At 38.5% G+C, this 19,466-nt stretch overlaps 1 protein-coding gene across 4 annotated transcripts in view; it reads left to right on the top strand.

The window, feature by feature from the left end:
- TIAM2 (T cell lymphoma invasion and metastasis 2) overlaps nt 1-19,466 on the top strand; it is a 92,570-nt gene that overhangs the window by 67,858 nt on the left and 5,246 nt on the right. For all 4 annotated transcript variants that reach the window (XM_027887466.1, XM_027887464.1, XM_027887465.1 and 1 more), the window contains 7 exons: nt 11,667-11,846; nt 12,839-12,907; nt 13,261-13,386; nt 14,558-14,666; nt 15,251-15,430; nt 16,798-16,916; nt 18,099-18,207. In XM_027887466.1, the coding sequence (XP_027743267.1) occupies nt 11,667-11,846; nt 12,839-12,907; nt 13,261-13,386; nt 14,558-14,666; nt 15,251-15,430; nt 16,798-16,916; nt 18,099-18,207 (892 nt within the window). The remainder of the gene's footprint in view (nt 1-11,666; nt 11,847-12,838; nt 12,908-13,260; nt 13,387-14,557; nt 14,667-15,250; nt 15,431-16,797; nt 16,917-18,098; nt 18,208-19,466) is intronic.

The raw sequence follows: 19,466 nt of genomic DNA, 5'->3' as shown, positions 1-19,466 counted from the left end.
TGGTTTCCTTGATTCATTTGTGCCTGGAGGGGACAGTTCTGCATCAAAAGCGTGACAGAAACCTGTGGGGAGCTCTGCTAATTATTGTGCTTCCCTTGCAGATAGCCCAGCTTGTGGTGAGCCCAACCAGAGTTGCTGGGTCCAGTAGTGTGGAGCTGCTGCCAGACCCCTGCTGTCTTCATGTACCTTTTGAGAAGGATATCAGTGCTATGAGTGAAACTGTAGCCTGTTAGAAGTCCATAATAATTTTTCTAATTAATCTAGGTTTCAGTATATCCATTTATCGCTCAGAGAAGGCACCAGAACTGATGGGCTATAGGTTACCGAAAACTTGGTGTAAGCCTACCAGTGAGTGCTACTGCCCAGTCCTGGTTTTCCCTTTGTTGCATTAATCCTGCAGATCTGCATCCCTGTGGATGGCCCAAAATACAAATATAGGAGTTGCCTGTCTTGGCTAGCAGAGTGAAGGAGCTTCCAGACCTTAAAGTATGGAAGGTGCTATATCTAATGTGAACTTGTAACCAGACATCAGGTCAAGCTGTAGATGGAGACCTGAATGCACAGTTGCTCATAGGGAGGCACAAGCACAGCAGGAAGGAAGACCAAATGGAGACTGTGCAGTTCTTGCATGCAGAAGTGTGACCTTGTGGTGCTCTGTTTTGCGCTTTTACATTGAGACACTGGGGTCTGGGGGGGGAGGTGGTATTTGTTGTCTTTTCCTCTGACTGAAGGAAATGTCCTCTCAAAATTACTGACACAGTTTTTGGTGTAAAACATGCAGATGGTTTTGTTCAAGAAAAGAAATTGTGTTGTGTTGATGCTTGCAAATTAAGGAAGCCAGTGGGAGATGACTTAATAATGCAGTTTTTCTTTGTAGTCGTTTGGGAAAAATCCATAAGGCTTACCTGTAGGTGAAAAGGGAAACATATGACAACAATCCTGAATCGTTACAACAGGATATGGTTAGCAGTGGCTCTCGAGACGCCTGTGACTTCACTGATGAAGGGCAGGAGGCTGCCTGAGAGTCCACCACCCTGGGCCTCCAAAAGCAGCCCCGGTCACCTGCAGTGCAGGATATGACGGCAGCATTTCACTTTGCAATGAAAGGCAGATATCTAATCACACTTCTGACAGACACAGGGAACTGTGTATCCTCTCTGCCAGCTGCAGAATATTTGGAGAGGTTTTTTTAATTTAATCAAGATACTGTTCAGTTACAGTGCTGACAGTAACATATGTGTTTTTTCCTTGCAATGCAAAAGCATTTAAGCCCGTTTTTAGTGCATGCCGAGGTATGTGATGTGCCCAGCAGGGCACATAGGACACAAAGTCACTTTAAAGTTGCAGACAATTTCAAAATAGGATTTCAGACAAATACTGAATCCTGGGTACCATCATACACTTTGATGAAGTTTTGATTCCTATTTTCATCTGTCAGGAACATGTGATGGTAAAGGTAGACCGGAAATGCCAAAACTGAAAAAAATCTGCTACCTGCAGCAGATTCTGCAAAATCCAAGATAACAAAAAGATACCTGAAAGGATGGAAGAGGGAGGAGAATTATAAAAAATTAAGGGGTCAGTTGAGTCCGATGCACAGGAGGTTACACCAGATTTTCATGTTTTGTTACCTGTTGCCTCTTTACTTGTTAACGTACTGTGGGCAGACATAGACATCCTCTCACATGGTATTTGTTTCCTTCTGGGACAGCAGAATCCTTTTGTAGTGCCTATAAAAAGCCTTGCCATAACCAGGGGAGAGGTTGATGTGGAGTTCAGAAAATCTGTATATGTCTTTACAGGGGAGTTATCGCATCTTTTAACATTTGAAAATGCAATATGCTGGCTACTAACAAGAACAGATACTAATTGCCTTCACTTCCTTCAAAGGTGGCACACTACAAAACTATATTGTGAAACATGAGTGCAACTGCGAAGATAATGTTGCCATAGTTTCTAATTCAACACTTGAGAAAAGTTTTTGCACTGAGCACAAAACTCTTTGGGTGAGAATGTTACAAACAGATGCTTAAAATTAGAAATAAAACAAGAATTAATTTTAAACATTTGGAATGATAACTAATATTTTTTAGTGCTGGAATTAAAGCAAGTGTCTTCACAGTGGTCAGTTATGCTTTGAGAATAGATTTTGAAGGTGTTTAAAACCCATATTATTAGTATAATAAGCATGATAGGAAAATATTCTGAAAAATCATCTACCCACAGTTATAAAAAGTAAAAAACAGAGCCCCTGTAGAGATCTGGAGACCAGCTGTATTAAGCGTGAGCTTATAATGCTTGGAGACCACTACTGTCGCAGAGCTCCTGCTGGTCCAGGGTAGGTATGTACATATTATATATATATTTATATATGTGTGTGTGTGTGTGTGTGTGTGTATCAATTATGCTTCTGTGTCACCAGTGGTCCAGATGTTACAAAGTGCTCAGAGTTGTCCTGGAGGCAAGCCACTGTTTCCTTACATTCAGCGTGAGCAAAATTAGCCTTTTACCTTCATGCATTAGGGGCAAAAGCAGGATGGGAAATGAACTTTATGCTGATAAGCACACCTACACGTATCAGGACAATAGAGGGAAGCCTGTGTTATGGAGGATGTTACTGTTATGGTAACTATCAAGCCTGGTGCCACTGAAATGGAAAGATGAAAACCAGATGTCTGTAAAGGGAATGTGTGTTACTGAAAGTACACAGGAAGAAACAACAAGGCTATGCCATTTTTCCAGTGATCTTAAAAGTATTTCAAGGTGATGGATAATTTTACATGTAAATTTTATATAGGAGAGATTTTTGAAAAGGGCTTGAGTGTTTGTTGTGTGCTTCTAGAGAACAAAGGCTAAAGAAAAAACACTTCCATTCATTTGGTTTATTCTAGTTCATGTTGTTCCCTTTTTTGATTTGTCCAAGTTCCTCAGTAAGAGTTGGAAAGGTTACTAAAACCTAATTTTCTTTTTTTCTAATGAATACACATTTAAAAAAAGCTGTTAATTGGTAACATCTTTTAGTTGGCATATGGCTAGCTAATAATGCAGGCTTAATTAGCAAATCTGGGGAAAGAATAACTTCCTAATATGGAATCAAAAAGGCCTGTCATTGTTTTTCATCAAGATTGATGATATGGCTTGGACATGAAATTTAGCAAAATTTTCCTTTTTTTTTTTTTTCTCAGTCCCAATGGATGAACTCTGTTTTAACATGTATCTATTATAAAGACAGAGCTTGAAAGTGCCACAACTAATGCAGATAGAAAAGGAGGAAACAGTACCTTTCCAGAAAGTATAGTTATACATTTAATAAACATAGATCTGCTGATCTGCCCTGTGTTATTTTAAAATGCCATATGCGGTACTGTAAATCTTTAATTTCTACAGACTACTTTTTTTTTTTTTTTTTTTTTTTTTTTTTTTTTTTTTTTTTTTTTTTTTTTTTTTTTTTCTTCAGACTTACTCTTTATATCCCTAGGATCTGTGGACTACTGCAAAGGCAACCACTAAAGGGTGTGTAAGAACATTACCCTTGCACATGCTACACAGTAGTCTCTGGAACTGGATTTCTAAACCAGGCTGTACATATCATGAAAAATGAAATGTTAGGGAGCAGGCAAAACCTCTCTTGCCCCTTCGAGACCCTTTCCTCAGTTTTCTATTATATAGTCATCTCACGCATTGAACTCACTATCTGTCTCCAAGAGAAAGAAATAGCATAGCTAAACAAGAGGTTCCTACTACTGTGATGCATTCTGCGTGTCTTATCAGCGGCATGTTGTTTCAGGGCTCCAGAATCATTTTTCCTCTGATAGGCAACCTCTTAGTGACTGAGTTTGGCAAATGTTGAGCTGTCAAGTTGTGCTAATGATTTGGAAAGAGATGGATGTAAGTTTAATTGCAGTAATTAAAGGAGAAAGCTATGTTATTCCCTTGCTTGTATGAAGGTGAATATCTGAATATCCTTGAAACCTCTGAAGCAGTGCACACATAACCAAAGATACAGATATCCAAGCTCGAGGGGTCATTTGGATTCAAGAGAAGGGTTTACTACAGAGCAATAAGTGGTGGCAAGGGCAGTGTTGAATGAAGCTTCATATAGCTCAACTTCCTTGCACTCTAGGTGTGCTCTGATAGGGGCAATAAGGGAGTTGATGTGTTTTATTGTGCCACTGGTGTAGTTCTCCTTTTATTAATGAATTGCTTCTCGGTCGTTTATCTCTTCAGCTCAGTGTTGTCATGTCCTATAATGTTTTATTAAAAGTTACATTGTTCTTAATCTATCTGTAGATCCGATTGGTTTTGTGTAAATATATCCACTTCAGGACTTTTGCTTTCAAGCCTGAATTTATTACTGAGCCCAGTTTAAATTTCTTTTTATTGATGTAAATACGGCTAAAAAGTTCAAACAAAGGACAAGCAAAATTATGTTAAGAAGTTGTCCAGAGAGCTGCCTATTTGGATTTCATTTTGTCATTGTAAGAGCATTTTGTATGCCACAACATTTAGCAGCATGTACCCTTGAGAAAGCATCAATCCTATTGATAATTCATGCTGACCTTCAGGGCAGTCAGCACCCTCTAGATATTTTTAGGTATTTGGCTAACTTTCTCAAAGCACCTGATGTTTTGTTTATGCAGTAAATTTCACAGGCACTGAGGCAGGTATATTTCTAGGGAGATCAAACCCATCTTCCCTTGCCATAACTGCATTTTGTCCTGCACTCACTACATCAAGCTATTTATAAAAAAAAACCTCATCTGGCATCTTTTCCCTGCATTTGTAGCAATAAAGGGAGGCATGGCAGTTCTGTTTGTGCTCTCGTACACCACTTAGCCCCGTTGCACTGGGATGTTGTCGGTGCCTTTGATTTTTGTTAATCGGCACAAAAGAGAAACTTGTGCAGCTGAGCTCGGAGAGAAGGTGTGTTCGTAGGGGATCACAACGTTTGTGGCTTCCTTCCGAGGGCCGTTTTCCTTTGGCAAAGTTTGTATTCACAAGCTACAATGCCCGCCTTCAGGAGGAGTAAAACCAGAGCTAAGAGTCTAGCGTTGGCTCGCAAAACCCAGCAGCAGGCAGCAGCAGCTTACGGCTCTCTGCACAGGATGTTTTCTGTGGTGAGTTCTGCAGCGGCGTAGGTTAAGCTGGGGGGTTCTGCTTAATCAGGCTAAGGTGATGGGGCCGCAGGAGCATGCCAAGCTGCCGGTACTTGATAAATAGCGACTGTCCCAGTAATGAAATGATGGATTCTGGTAACGTGTAGTTGGTGGGTGAGTTTATACCAGTAGTTTGCATGGGAAAAGGTTTGGGCTCTGTGAAGTTTGGGGGAGGGAAGGGTGGTTTGGTTGCCTGCACTGTTTGTTGCTGGGCTCAAGCGAATCGTTATTTCTTGCATCTGTCAGAGAAAGGACTAAGATCGATCCATATTTTGACAAGAAGTGTGATGTTTTAAAAAGATTCTGGAGGGAAATTTTGAAGTAACAGTAGCACGAAAGTTTTCACTGTTTCTCTGTTTTGTCACAAATAAATTAGGATTGTGGAAATAGGGAGGGAAAAAATATGATCTATAATCAAGATATTGCTGGGGAAATACAAGAAGGCTGTAAATATGTTACACAAGTGGTAGAAATAAAATTGACAACATCAGGATAAGGACATGGGGAAGGAAGAGCTGAATGTTTTCACAAAATCAGGGTTTGGGAAAATTTTTGTGTGCTTTGATATTACCTGATAAGAGTCTCCTTTTTGTGACCGTGGTTTTAGGGTTCCTCTCTCTTTGTTTTCCTAATGCTCATTCTTAAATTTTGTATAGTCAGGATTTAATGTTCTGCAATGGAAGTGACTTTGTTTTACTTTTGACTGGTGTGAGCTGGGTCAGGTGACTTTGGGGACTGATTTTAGAGAAGCTGAGCACAGCAACTATGACCTCAGTGGTTGCTGCTAGTCGTGGGGACCTGGTCGATACAGGCTCTTGGGCCCAGATTCCTGCTATGTGACCTGGTTTATAACTAGAGTTTCAGTCAAGTACTTCAGTCACCACCGATACTTCTTTTGTACTCAAGGAGAAAGATGGGTATCTCTCTGTGTGGCAAGTGAGAGGGAAGATTTCCCACCATGAAAATATCAATAGCTCAGGCACCACATCAGGTGGGTTGCATCTTAGCTGTTTTATGGTATGTTCAGTGTTCTCTCAGGCCCTTGTGCTGTCCAGAAAGAGTTACTGGGTCATCAACCCTTCTTCTTACTGTACTTGTGATTTCCAAATGAGGTTGGTGACATCTATTTGTGTTACCAGAACAGGCTGACTTTGCTAACGTAAATCTCCCTGAAATCGGGAAATTCTAACTCAAAGACAAAAGTTCATTGTTAATTCCTTGCCTGTTGGATAGTCTGGTAGTGTCTAGGAGGGCAGCATCTCATACTGCAGTGTGTAGGGATTGTTTCCCCCTCCTTAAAGCATAACTTTTAACTATGCTTCACTTATTGCTATGAAGGCTCTGAGTGGACATTTTAAAAAAAATACCCTTCTTTTAGCAAAGTTTTAAACATTTCAATTAAAAGACATATAAGAGATACAATGAAACAAAACAGACCCATAAAATTTCAGCAGTGTCAGTCAGAAGGAGTTTCATATTCTAAATGGCCTTGAAATTCTGTAAAGAAGGAGAAGGAGCATAAGACTGAGGTGACTGCTTTGTTTTAGCTTCCAAAAGCTTTGTTTTAGCTTTGTGCTGGTCCAAAGGTGAGCAGCACTCTTGCCCAAACATCTATGGTGAAAATCCCACAAGGTATGTTTCAGTAAAACACTGCTGACATTTTTCAGTTTTAATGAACAAATTAGAGGAGTGATGTACTGTATTGATGTGTAACATAAATCAGCCTTTTTCAGTGGTCTTTAAGGAAGCTAAGGCCTGCAACTTTCTAGCCTTTTATGTTGTGTGGTTACATCTCTGAGGAGACGTCAGACATGTCCATAGAGTGTTGCTATTTACAAAAAAAAAAAAAGGAGGCTGTTAGGGCTATACTTTGTTCTGGAGAAAAGCACCTTCCAACAAAGTAAAAGTGCTGGACATCTCCAAGATGCCCTTTTACTCAGAGTGAGGGATGCATTTCTCAAAATTCTGTGTAATTGTATTTCTTCTGCTGACTAGTGTATTCAGTCTTCCTTGAATTACCTATATCAGACAGAGCTGAACTGTTAGCTGTTCATTTTTAGAGGGCACAAGTCTAATCTGTTTCTGCAGGATTTTCTGACCATGATTCCTCTTTAGGGTGGGAAAGGACTCGTGACCCACCCCATAGATGAGGTTGGTGCCCTGCACAATGATACAGAAACCTGAAAACTCTTCAAAGGGCATGCATGGTTTTCATCTCACCAAAGAGTCTTTCTTAAGCTATATAGAGTTTTTTAAGACTACTCAAAATATTCCTTTCTATCACTTTTTCAAACAAATCCCAACAGACTGATGGAGTACATGATACATATAAATCAGGGTAAAGTAAACAGCAATGTGCAGAGACGCTGTAACACTAATTGACCTTGTGCAGCATTTATGCTCCATCAGTATCATTTGGTAGAAAGTCACAGGGTAGCCATGAAATCATTGTGCTAGTCCTTAGCCACTGCTGATTAATGTCTTCTGCTCTCTCACTGATTAATTTTATGGAGTTTTGTTACTCTGGTGGGGATAGCACAGCCTCAAATGATGATACGCTTGTCTAGAAGGAGCAAAGCAAATCTGTAAGACATCCTTGTAAGAGTATTCTTTTATTCTCTTTAGGGGAATAATCTGTAATATTTCATATCACAAGTATTACCGAAAATGGAATGTGCTTTCTTGTCTATCTGACAAGCTGAGTACCACTGCAGTGGTTGACTGCTGTGGGTCAAGGGTATTATGGTGTGGACTGGAACTTTTCCTTCTAAGGTTATTATGGGCAGTCCATGGTCACAGGGGATATCCATACAAAAGGATGTGGGACCTAAGTCTGAGTCTCAAACATGCAGGGATGACAAAACTGTTTCTCAAGGCTACTTCTAAACGTCCTTCTGTTTTCTTAAAGGTCAAGAGAGTATGGGGCAGGAGGTTGCTTCCCCTGACTGCTAGATATATGGAAGGGTTTATACAGCTTTGTTGGAAAATCTTTGAATATGGCCAATAAAACAGCACAATGCTGCTTAGCTTCCTTCTACTTGAAATGCTTGGGTTTTTTTCTATAAACCCTGCATAAATTCAATTTGTCTTTCCCTACTCTAGCACTGTTAATCTAAATTTTGGATATTTACCCTTATCTGTCTGCACTACGGTGCCAAAGGTAAGCTGAAGCTGATTGCAATCTCCTAAACATCCTGCTGAAAGTGCCATACATAAGCTCGAGTGATGGATTTTTGGAGGAAATTTGTTACTTCCACTGTACTCTCTTTAACTTTTATCTGTACCCAACTACCTTGCAGCCTTTGTCCACAATCAGTCATCTGGACTTTTTACCAATTTAATTTTATTTATTCTAATGAGCTGCACACTATAAAGGTCAGCATAAATACTTTTTTTACCATTTACTAAGTACAGGCAGTCTTGGTCTTGTGCAAATAAAAGCAGCAGCTGTGTGCTCAAGGAATTTATCAGTTGCATGAGAGTCAAATCTGCCTGTGTTCAGGACAAATTCGGGGTTAATTCCTACCTTAGTTCAAGATTACAGTGAATATATGTAGTATCAACTGGGGGTTCCTCTTGAGACTTCTTGGCTTAAGGGCCCTTGATTGCCAAGCTTTAATTTGACATCCAGAATGCCCAGGTGGCTTTGAAATCCCAGCTGCAGTCAGTAACAGGGCAGAGGCTGAGCCTCCCCTGCCCACGCATACAAGATACAAAAGAGATGTTTTTAGGGGTTGTCACTAGAGTCTTTCTAGAAAAGATCTGTTTTAAACAGTTTAAAAGAGCAGGAAGTGGTTTAGTGTCAGAGGCAGAAAGTAGCATCCAGGGCAGTGGGGATAAAAGGTAGAGATCCCAACCTGGATGGTAAGGGAGTTTTGGAAAGAAGCATGACACAAGAATTGTTTTTATACCTACTTATTTGTTACTGTGAATTTTCTAATTAATGCTATGCTCTTTGTCAAGAAAAAGTGCTTCCACTAGCAAAAGGGGTTCCTGCATCTTCTGTGGTCCATGCAATGTGAATGAGTGAATGTAAAATACTTTTCTCCTGTGATCAAGCGGCACTTTATGCTTGCTTTGACCTGAATGTAAATACCACAGTGGGTACAAAGGCTGAGGTCTGGATATTGCACTGTCTAGAAGACTCACATAGAGGGAAGGACAGAGAGCAGCAAGACTTCAGGAAAGGATAAGATCCTATGAGTGGCACAGGAGGTCAAGTGCAATAATTCTAATGCCAAATTTGCAAAAATTTTCACGAATATATTAAAGTTTCTAAAAATCAGTGCTTGTTTGCCATACCTAAGAGGTAATCCTGTGCTTTGGAATTAGACAAGTTGTACAGAACAATTTCTGACATCAAAATTATGTTGCTTAGGTGATCAAAAAGTATCTATGTTGAGAAGTAGCATCTATTTCCATATGCTTATCCAGTGTTTCTCAGTGACAGATGCAGCTCTGACCCCAAAACCGAAGGGGATGTAGAAATAGCATGTTCCCCAATGTCTGCCTGCTCTCTATGTGAGGGTGGTTGAGGAGAAATAGAGGACTTTTAACTCCTCCTTGTAAAACTGTCCATGATGATGATGTTTATGACTTGCTTTCAACAGGCTGTTTTGCATCCTTGATCTTGGTGTCCTTGATCAGTCATCAGGCTGATGTAAATCAAGCTGCCCACATAGCTGTAGAGAGTGTAAAATCTGAGGCATTCTGATGCAAATTCAAACCTTTCTGACATCAGAAAGAAAGAAAACAAAACTGAAGTACTTTGGCATTCAACTGTTTACAAATTGCTTTAAAATAACATACATACACACACACCCCTCTTCCTAAATTGTGATTTGTTTCCAAACCAACAATTAATTTTAGTTTCAGACTGAATCTGATTTTCAAATGTATTTCATTGGTGTGCAACTGTAATTCCAACAAACACTATTCCATTTTTTAGGTCGCATTTTGGGGTCCTAATAAGTGTTGAAAATATTAAATGTATCTAAATTTTATAGTCCTGCAAGCTGTCATACAAAACCATGAAGCTGGTTGCATGTACCAGTGAGGAAAGTAATTTCTTTTAGAGTGGTGACATTGTTTAAAACTGGAAGATGTTAAGCTACAGAGTAATATGGACTACATGGCAAATATTTGAAATTTTAACATTTATTTTCATCATATAGGTGTTTTATCACAGGAATGGTTGAGATGAAATATTGCAAATTCATTTAGCCTCCACCCTACTGAAGGTTTTGTATAGCTCAACTCATTCGCAGAATAACTTTTGCACTTGTTCAGTTGGTGGCCTAGTATGTTGGTGAACTTAGTTACACGGTGGTGAACCAGGACACCCAAAAAGGATCACTTGAAACAGCATGTGGAATAAATTGCTACAGATTACTACAGACAGTTCTGAAATGCACTCATGTCCTGATATCTTCACTGAAACAAGACTTATACTTGATATAAGTCCTTATTACAATTTAATGCATTTGCTAATACAGGGTACAACATATGCAACTGTCCAGTTTCTTAATGAGTATCTGAATGATAGAAGCACTGAAGAATTATTTCATGTAGTATCAAGATGTGGATACCAAGTGCTTTTAAAGTAAAATTAGGTAACATTAGTGATATTTTAGCTTTCGGAGAAATACTGTGTAAGGAAAGAACAGTGGAATAATTTTCAAATTAAGCATTAAAGATTATTGCCTGAAAAAGTTGCTCTTGGATATTAGTGGTGGTCATACAAGAGAAAATTACACATCTATTTCATAGTGTCAGAAATATCTCTTTCTCTTCCATCTTTGCCTTACAAGATTAAATGTTGTTGTTCTATCTTCAGTTCCTACCTGGCTTGAAAATTTTCTGTTTTTTCTTTTTTCTCATTTTTATAATTCCTCCAAAGAATCTCAAAGATTTACATTTCCATTTGCCTTTTTTGAAAGCAAAAGATCTGATATGTAGTTGACTACTTGGATAGAAAGCATCTGGACATCTTTTGACAACCCAGGACATTGGACTTTTAATCCTCAGTTCCACATTTCATTGTTTAAAAAGCAATAACAAAACACACAACACAATATGATGACAACAGATGACAAATAAAAGAATTGTGCTGGATGCTTATAAGATATTTATCTACTAATTCTTTCTATTTTGATGCAGTGAGTGTTGCAAAATAAGAGAGATGAAAAATAATGTGAAGCTAGTGTCATAAGAATCAAAGTATATCTGCTCTCTCATCTTTTGCATCCCAAAAGCTTATCTCTGAAGACTGAAAATAATTTGCACTGGAAAATCACTAGAAAAAATTAAATTCATTTTACTGCTGTGATCGAGATCTGCTATAAATTAAAGCTGTTCAAAGCTATCAAGATGCACATCAGACAAAAATCAGTGGCAAGCTCTGGCCCCTGAATTTGGAACAAGACCAAAACTGGAGAACTTTAGAAATTATTGTAGTGGAGCTTGTATTCTGAAAACATTGGTGTTTGTCTCTTTCTTCTCACTTAACAGAGTGCAGAACAGATCAGCGCGTTGTGCCGGAACTTCCAAGAAGTCCAAGCAAGCAGTATGGAAGGACAGAAGGACAACCAGGATCCACCTCCACGACCACTGGCTCGCCACCTTTCTGATGCAGATAGATTGAGAAAAGTCATCCAAGAACTTATGGACACTGAGAAATCTTATGTCAAGGTAAAAAAAAATAAAGTCTGGCTCGCTACAGCCTTGTTTTTGAGGCTGACCATAACTTATGGACGTTCTTTAATATTTCATGGTTATCTTTATATAACCAGCCCTCAGCAAGGGCCATAAGCTACAAAATCTACTTATCTAATTGTTCCTGTTGTTTTTGGCAGACTTGTTCCTGTAACAGAGGCTGCAGCATTTGATATGGTAGCATTAGTTCTAGTCAATTTGTAGTTACATCAAAGAGTGGTAATTTGTGGGGAGTAGATACCTGCAGTACAAAAACTGGTTTTTAGGGGATGTTTCCCCAATTTTCAAGATGAAAATAAATCTAGTAAAAGAAAAGATCAGTCTCCTACAAATCAGAAAAAAAGTTTAACTGTGGAAAATAGCTAAAAGTCATAACTCCAGTTCATTGTATGTTATTTCTCTTCTGAGTCTGTAATTTGTTAGAGATATCTCTCTTCTTTTTATAAACCCCAAATTGATGTGACTGGATACCAAAAGAAACATGAAAACTTTGATTTCATTGACCTTTAGCAAAGAGGAGTCATCTTCTTTACTGGATCTCAAAACACATATTTACAGATGTTGTACTTGCTGCAATAATGTTTGCAGGAGAGAACACACTTTGTACATCCATGAGTGGCTATTTATATGGTTTATCTAACATACATGATTAAAACATCTGCTGCTTTTCATACAGAGGGACTCAATAGAAAACCATAATCTGTAATATTTTTTTCCTCATGCTAAGGTAAAATAAAATTTGTTATAATTAAGATGTAAAGCTTTAAGGATGAAACAAAAACATTACACTGAAATCAGTTTGTGTCTAATTTAGCAATCACTTCTGTGATAACAACATGCAAGTGATTTTGTTACTGAGAACTAATTTTATCTCTATTTCATTCCCAAAACCTACCCCTATCTCAAGGTCACATAAAGAACAATTTCAAAATTTTACATAGAAGATAAACAAATACTCTTTCTTGCAGGACTTGAGCTGCCTTTTTGAGCTGTACTTGGAGCCCCTTCAGAATGAAACCTTCCTCACTCAGGATGAGGTGAGGGATAACTGAAATACATGCTTTTCATTCTTTTCCAGTTTAAAACCTTAGCACTTGGGTTTTTCATTGCTTAGAGTATGATAGAAAAAGCAGACAATAATAACAATAGCAATTACACCAGTCAGTGCCTTTCTGTCTCATGTGTGCAGCACTTCTTTTTCTTAAAGGGTAATTGTTCTTCTGAATTAACTGCTAAGAAATCTTCACTTTTTGCATGTTTTTTTTTTTTATAAAACCCCTTATAAGAGTATTAACAAAGAGACTAGTGGCTTTGCAACCTCTTTGTGTGTTACATCTCCTTAGTCCACTGTCATGGAATGCTATATTTCATAGCCTGATGTTCTTCACAGATGGAGTCCTTGTTTGGCAGTCTGCCAGAAATGCTGGATTTCCAGAAGGTGTTTTTGGAGACCCTTGAAGATGGAATATCTTCTTCCTCAGATTTTAATACATTGGAAACACCATCTCAGTTCCGGGTAAATATTTCACCATTTCATACTTTGTAGTGTGCCTGAAAATGTTTGTGAGAATCTGGCTTTAAGAAGTTTCTAGCTCTAAGAAGTTTCATATGGTTGCTTTTATGTTTGAAGCTTTACTTTGGCTTACAGACTTCTATTTAGCAATGAAAGATATGTGCTATTTTTCATGGTTTTATCTTCCCGTAGCAGAAGATGCAACATGGGAAAATGCAGAGTAGACTTTGAGTACACTATAAACTAGCAGTGGTTGTGATGCAGAACTCCTTTTGTAGAAAGGTTGTTGTTGCTGTGCTGAATTCTACCCTGCCCATGCTTCTCCCTACAGTTCTCATCTTACTTGATACGGATTGAGAACTTTTCTTATGTGATGTCCAAGAAGAGAGCCTACTAAGTGTAAATGGCTGTAGCACCACCCAGTACCTGCCCTAACTGGAAATAGAGTCACTGGCTCAGGACTGAGCGAGGCTGCTGGCAGGTGTCCCAAACACAGGCTGCATTTTGCGGAGCAAACACTGAATTAAAAGAGGGGAGAGGGCTGCTCTCCTCCTCACTCGCTACTCCTCTTATATTTCCTTTGGGAGGCATTTTCTAAAAACCTCCCTCTTATGATTCAGTCCCTCCCATATCTTCCCAACCTCCTCTGCATCCAAGAACATCAGAGGCGCCCTGTAATTACCACCTGCCTGAAAAAAGGAAAACAGTTGGAAAGCAATCCTGTATTTGTTTTACACTACCCCTTCTGGCTTTGGCACTTTTATGCCTTGCTTCCTATTGCTCATGTTTTTTTCCCAGCACAGCGAAGTTACGTGTCTGTTGATTTTTGTTCCTGTGCTGCCTGAAATATACAGTAAAACAAAATATCTGCAGTGGTGTTACCTGCTCAGGAAGAAAAGAGAAAATTGCAGGCTGTGCTAAGTAGGCTGACCTCTATACTCAGCAAAATACAAAAACATCATTGAATTACTACCAGTAGTATATTCATGTTATATATGTGTATATATAAATATATATGTATATACACACACACACACATATATATATATATATAAAATACAGGATATGTGTAGAAAGATAGCAGATAATCACAACATTGAGTCTGCATGTTATGTGCCTGAACCTTTATTTAGGATTCTAGCAATGAATTAACATTTGATTGTGTTGATTTCAGAAACTGCTGTTTTCCCTTGGAGGCTCCTTTCTGTATTATGCTGACCACTTTAAACTGTACAGTGGCTTCTGTGCAAACCACATCAAAGTTCAGAAAGTTCTCGAGAGAGGTAATTTATCATCTTCATTATTGTAACTTATTTGCATGAATTCAAACTGCAGTGAACTACTGTAAAAAATCTTGCAACTTGGTAAATCAAAGAATGAATATTGATACAAAACAGGTACTGATCAGGTATCTTTCAATAGGAAGAGCTAAGATCAGGGATTCTGCTGAAGTATGATATAGACCTGAAGAATAAGATTCCTTTTATAATCTCCAGGCAGTAGCCTGGATAGCTACAGAAACATCTTCCACAAGTTTGTGCTGTCTGCAGACCCAGACTCCAAAAAGCAGCAACAAAGGGTAGAGTAAGTTCGAGATTACTTCCTCTGCCATTCACTGCAGTTCAGTGGAAAAATTACACTGAGAAATAATTTCACCTTGATAAAATTTCTCTCTCAGTCCTTGATAATGTTATTTAATGCAGGAGATTATTATGAAATTAATAGTGTATTCTACTCTGTAAACCATCTTTTGAAAAGGGTGAGGGTTTTGGTGCTGGGTTCAAGTTGCAATTCCATGCTTTTCAACTATTGTAGCTTCTATGACTTCCATGTTCAACTGACCAAGTCTTTTTTTTTGTACATGCAGCCAAAACAGATAGTGCCTTTAAGGCCTTTCTGGATGCTCGAAATCCCACAAAGCAACATTCTTCTACACTGGAATCATATCTCATAAAGCCTGTTCAGAGAGTGCTGAAATATCCTCTGCTTTTAAAAGAGCTGGTGTCTCTGACAGATAACGAGAGTGAGGAGCACTATCATTTGACAGGTAACTTCTTCCTTTCTTCTATAGGAATGAATATGAGTTAAGTTTTATTTCTTCCCCTTTCTGAAGATACAGGTAGACATTCTGATAGAGAGCACAGAACTTGTAAAAACCTAGAGAGAAGTCCCTCCCTCTCCTTAAAAATAATAAGTAGTTTTTTTGTATTTTTAGCTGAAAGTCCTACCTGGTATGTCCAAGTCCCTTTGAGAAGCAGATATGCCCAGGATTTGCCATGGCAAGTAGGACTGGGGTCTTTATTCTCATGCACAGGAGCATTTCAAGTCACAGTGTTGATTTTTTTCCCCACTTGAGAAACACTGACCAAGGCTCCATCTTGTGGTTATTATTTAGTTCTTGAAATGTGCCAAAGTTTAAGAGTTCTACAGAATGAAATTTTTGTTGAGATTTTTCTGTGACTCTTGCTCCCACAGAGGAGATCTTTGTCAAAGCTTTACAATCTTTCCATGTAAAAAGACTTACTCTCTAACATACATTAGAGTGCTCGCTTTTCTGTGCTCAGATGATTGGGACTTAACCATGGCGAATTCCAGTTCAGGTCTGTCAGGACTTGGTGGATGAAAACCAAGACATTTATTTTATGGATCGATTGTCATTTTCACAAAACAGATTCAGGCAAAAATCCACTGTCAGCAAAAAGTCATCAGGCTGTTACTGACTTCCAAGGAGCTTCTAATATTTTCCCCTTGCCCAAAAAAACTGGGGGTGATTTACTCGCACATCAGGATGGATGCCAAACTGCTAAAAGGCTGCAGCATTAAGAGCTGATGAAATTAAGCACCCTTCTCCAATTCCTGTCTGAATTAACAGAAAAATCTAATGTAATCTAGTGACACTCTTGCTTGGAAAAAAAACCCAAAACTTAAACAAAATCTGTCCCTAGCATTTAATTTCATTTATACAGTCCACGAGGAATTTTGTCCATTCTGTGGTGAGACAAAAGCAATTTGTTTATCCTAAAGCTCACTAGATAACATATTCTAGAATGAGTGTAGGTTACTCCAGCAATCCTAGTGGCCCCATATCTCCAAGATGCAAAATTTAACTGTGGTTACTATCTTATTGCTATACATATTCAAACATTTGGAGACTTGTCAATGGAATGCTTTTTGCAACCTTTTTTAGGCACTTAAGACACCAGATGAGCATTTTTCACTTGCTCTGATTAAGAAGTATTCCCTCTACTGTTACTATGAGAAAGCACTGACAACATAAAGCTAAAATTCAGTTCACCAGAGCTTGGGAAGACAGCATTATTTTACCTATCTCAAGGGGAACTCAATTAAAGAATATCATGTTTAGAAAATACAACTGAATTACATAGCTGTCTATAAAATTTTTAAACCTTATAGAAGCACTAAAGGCAATGGAAAAAGTAGCAAGTCACATCAATGAGATGCAGAAAATATATGAAGATTATGGCACTGTATTTGACCAACTGGTTGCAGATCAAAGTGGAACAGAAAAAGAGGTAAGAGAAGAAACATGTTCTATTGTCTCTTGAAGCATTATCCAGCTTGCTGTTGGGGTTTCATCTCTTCTTGAGGTAATTTTGGAAAGTTGTGCTGGGCTTCCTCCATTCTCCTTTAATATTTTGACTTCTGTTTTGTATCTGCCTGTCAAGTTTCTTTTTGTCAGTAGGTTACGGTAAAATTTTCAGACAGCTGCCAGAGCTGCCTTCTGGACTGACATGAATTGAAAGCAGGACTAGACATAGTTCTCAGTAGGAAAAATCCTTCTTTTTTTTTTTTTTTTCAAAATGTTGCAGAGATTATCCATGCCCTAAGGCATTTTGATGTTATGCTATGGAGTTTTTAAGTTCTTAAGATATTTTTTCACCCGTATAAATGAAAATGACAATTCAAGGGGTTTCACATTAAGATCTGTTATTCTCATTCTCTACACTTCCAGTGCTGAGGCATCCATGGTTATTTGTCAGAGCAAAACCCATTAGTTATACAGATTGTGTGCACTCATCTCCCAGAACTGGGGCAGCAAGGTCTCCACTTAGTCATTTACATCAAACAATCACTGAGCAAATCAAATCTGTAAAGTTGGATATCAGATATGAGAAATGCAAGCTCATTTGTTTTATTTCCAGTTAGTAAAAGTCAAATCATCATGTCGGCTACCTGGTTTCTCATCACTTATGGGAAACAAAACTTGACAGCCTGTGAGATTCTTCAGAGTCACACTGTGTCCCCAGAAGAAAGGAGCCTCAAAGTATAAGACCTCCACTAACTCTGCCATTGGCAGTGTCATTAATACTAATTACTCTATAAAGATACTTACAGCTACTAAATCAGCCAGTTCACAACTGGCTATATGTAAGTGACAGGTTATTAGGTCAATTTAATATTCTTCTAAGTTATTAATAGTAAGAACTTCTATCCAGCTTTCATAACTTGGGGGCTATTACTTAGTAAAGTTGTTACCTATTTTAAAGAGGGGGATTACTCACACTCTTCCTGCTGTAGTTGCAGATCTCCTTCTGTACACAGAGTAAATACAGAAAACAGATCCTTAAAGTTACCAGTATGTAACTTTACATATTACCATTTTACATATTATCATTTTACATATGTGGGTCGCAGCACTGCCATGTGTATTTATACTGTTTATTTATATTATATACTGTTATAATTTAATACAGGTGACAGAACTTTCAATGGGAGAACTTCTGATGCACTCTACAGTTTCTTGGCTGAATCCTTTCCCATCACTGGGCAAAGCAAGAAAAGACCTTGAACTTACAGTTTTTGGTAAGTGTCTTCCTTAATGACTCTGCTCTTTCAAATCTGAAGATTATCACATTAAATCTTACCACAGGATAAAAGCCCCAAACCCCCGCTCCCTGTAGCCATGTGGTATCTAGGGTGGACTTATATCTGAAAAATACACAGTTGTTATTTCCTAATATGAGAAAACTTTCTATTTGTTGGCTTGCTGGCACTGTTTGCTCTGTGAGCCACCTGCAGCTGCTATCTTGCCTATATTTAAGCTATGGAAATCAGAGACTTTCAAGAGGCTATATTATCTTTAGAACAATCTGTTAAATGAGGCTTTCAGAGGAGGCTGGTAGGAAAATCATGATTTATTCTACTCTTGTGAATTCAGGCTAACTTCTGCTTTACAGCTACTGCATTGAAATCCCCATCCAGATTTTTTAACCTGAAAGCTAATCTGGAAATGAGAGTATACAAATGAGTTTTATTTAATAGAATAGATGCACAATTAATCATTTACTCATTACCTAAGTAAATAAATCTTTCAGTGACATATCTTAGGCACTCATCCCTTTCTTTAAAAAGCATTATTTTAATATTTCACTGAACAAATACCTACAGAAGAACTCCAAGCTGATGACAAACTTGTCTGAGAAAGAGAAACATGTCTACCTTTTTCAGTCTCTCTGGGAAGCATGACAGGTTAGGGCAGAGGATGCTTCAAACAGAACAAAGAGAAACTACCTACCAGGCTCCTTGGATGAGCTTCTTGGTGATCCACATATGCTGGACAATTCCCAGCATGACAAGTATGAATGAAAGGACTCTGGCCTGATGCTTAACTTGGACTCGTTGTCTGCCACTTGGGAAACTGAATTTTATTCTCACTTCAAACACCCTGCAGGCAGCTTAGAAAATGCACACAATATGTGTAACTGAAGAAAGCTGCCAAGCTTTGGGGTTAATGCTGTGCTTGCTACAGCTGAATCCTGGCTTCACATAGAGACAAGACTCAAATTCATACTATTGCCCCTATCTCCTCTGGAAGAAAACATGCATGAGCAGGGATAGAGCTGATTCTGCCCTAGAGTCCAGTCTGGGATCCAGCACGGCTCTAAGACCCATCCCTCAGTTCACCTGCAACTTCAATGCCCCCATGTTTCTGTTCCTCCTTACAAATGAGACTAAACATGTCCATCTCCCTGGAGGCTGAAAGATTAGATAAAATTAGTGAGACACTCCACTCAGTGTTGTGGAAGCTAGGGAATTCCTGCTGAAGGAAAATAGGAACTGAG

The sequence above is a fragment of the Empidonax traillii genome, unplaced genomic scaffold (assembly GCF_003031625.1).
Source record: "Empidonax traillii isolate 1590-97213 ecotype Southwest subspecies unplaced genomic scaffold, ASM303162v1 scaffold211:size764888, whole genome shotgun sequence".
Classification (NCBI taxonomy): Eukaryota; Metazoa; Chordata; class Aves; order Passeriformes; family Tyrannidae; genus Empidonax; species Empidonax traillii.
This window is presented reverse-complemented; position numbering and strand designations above follow the sequence as displayed.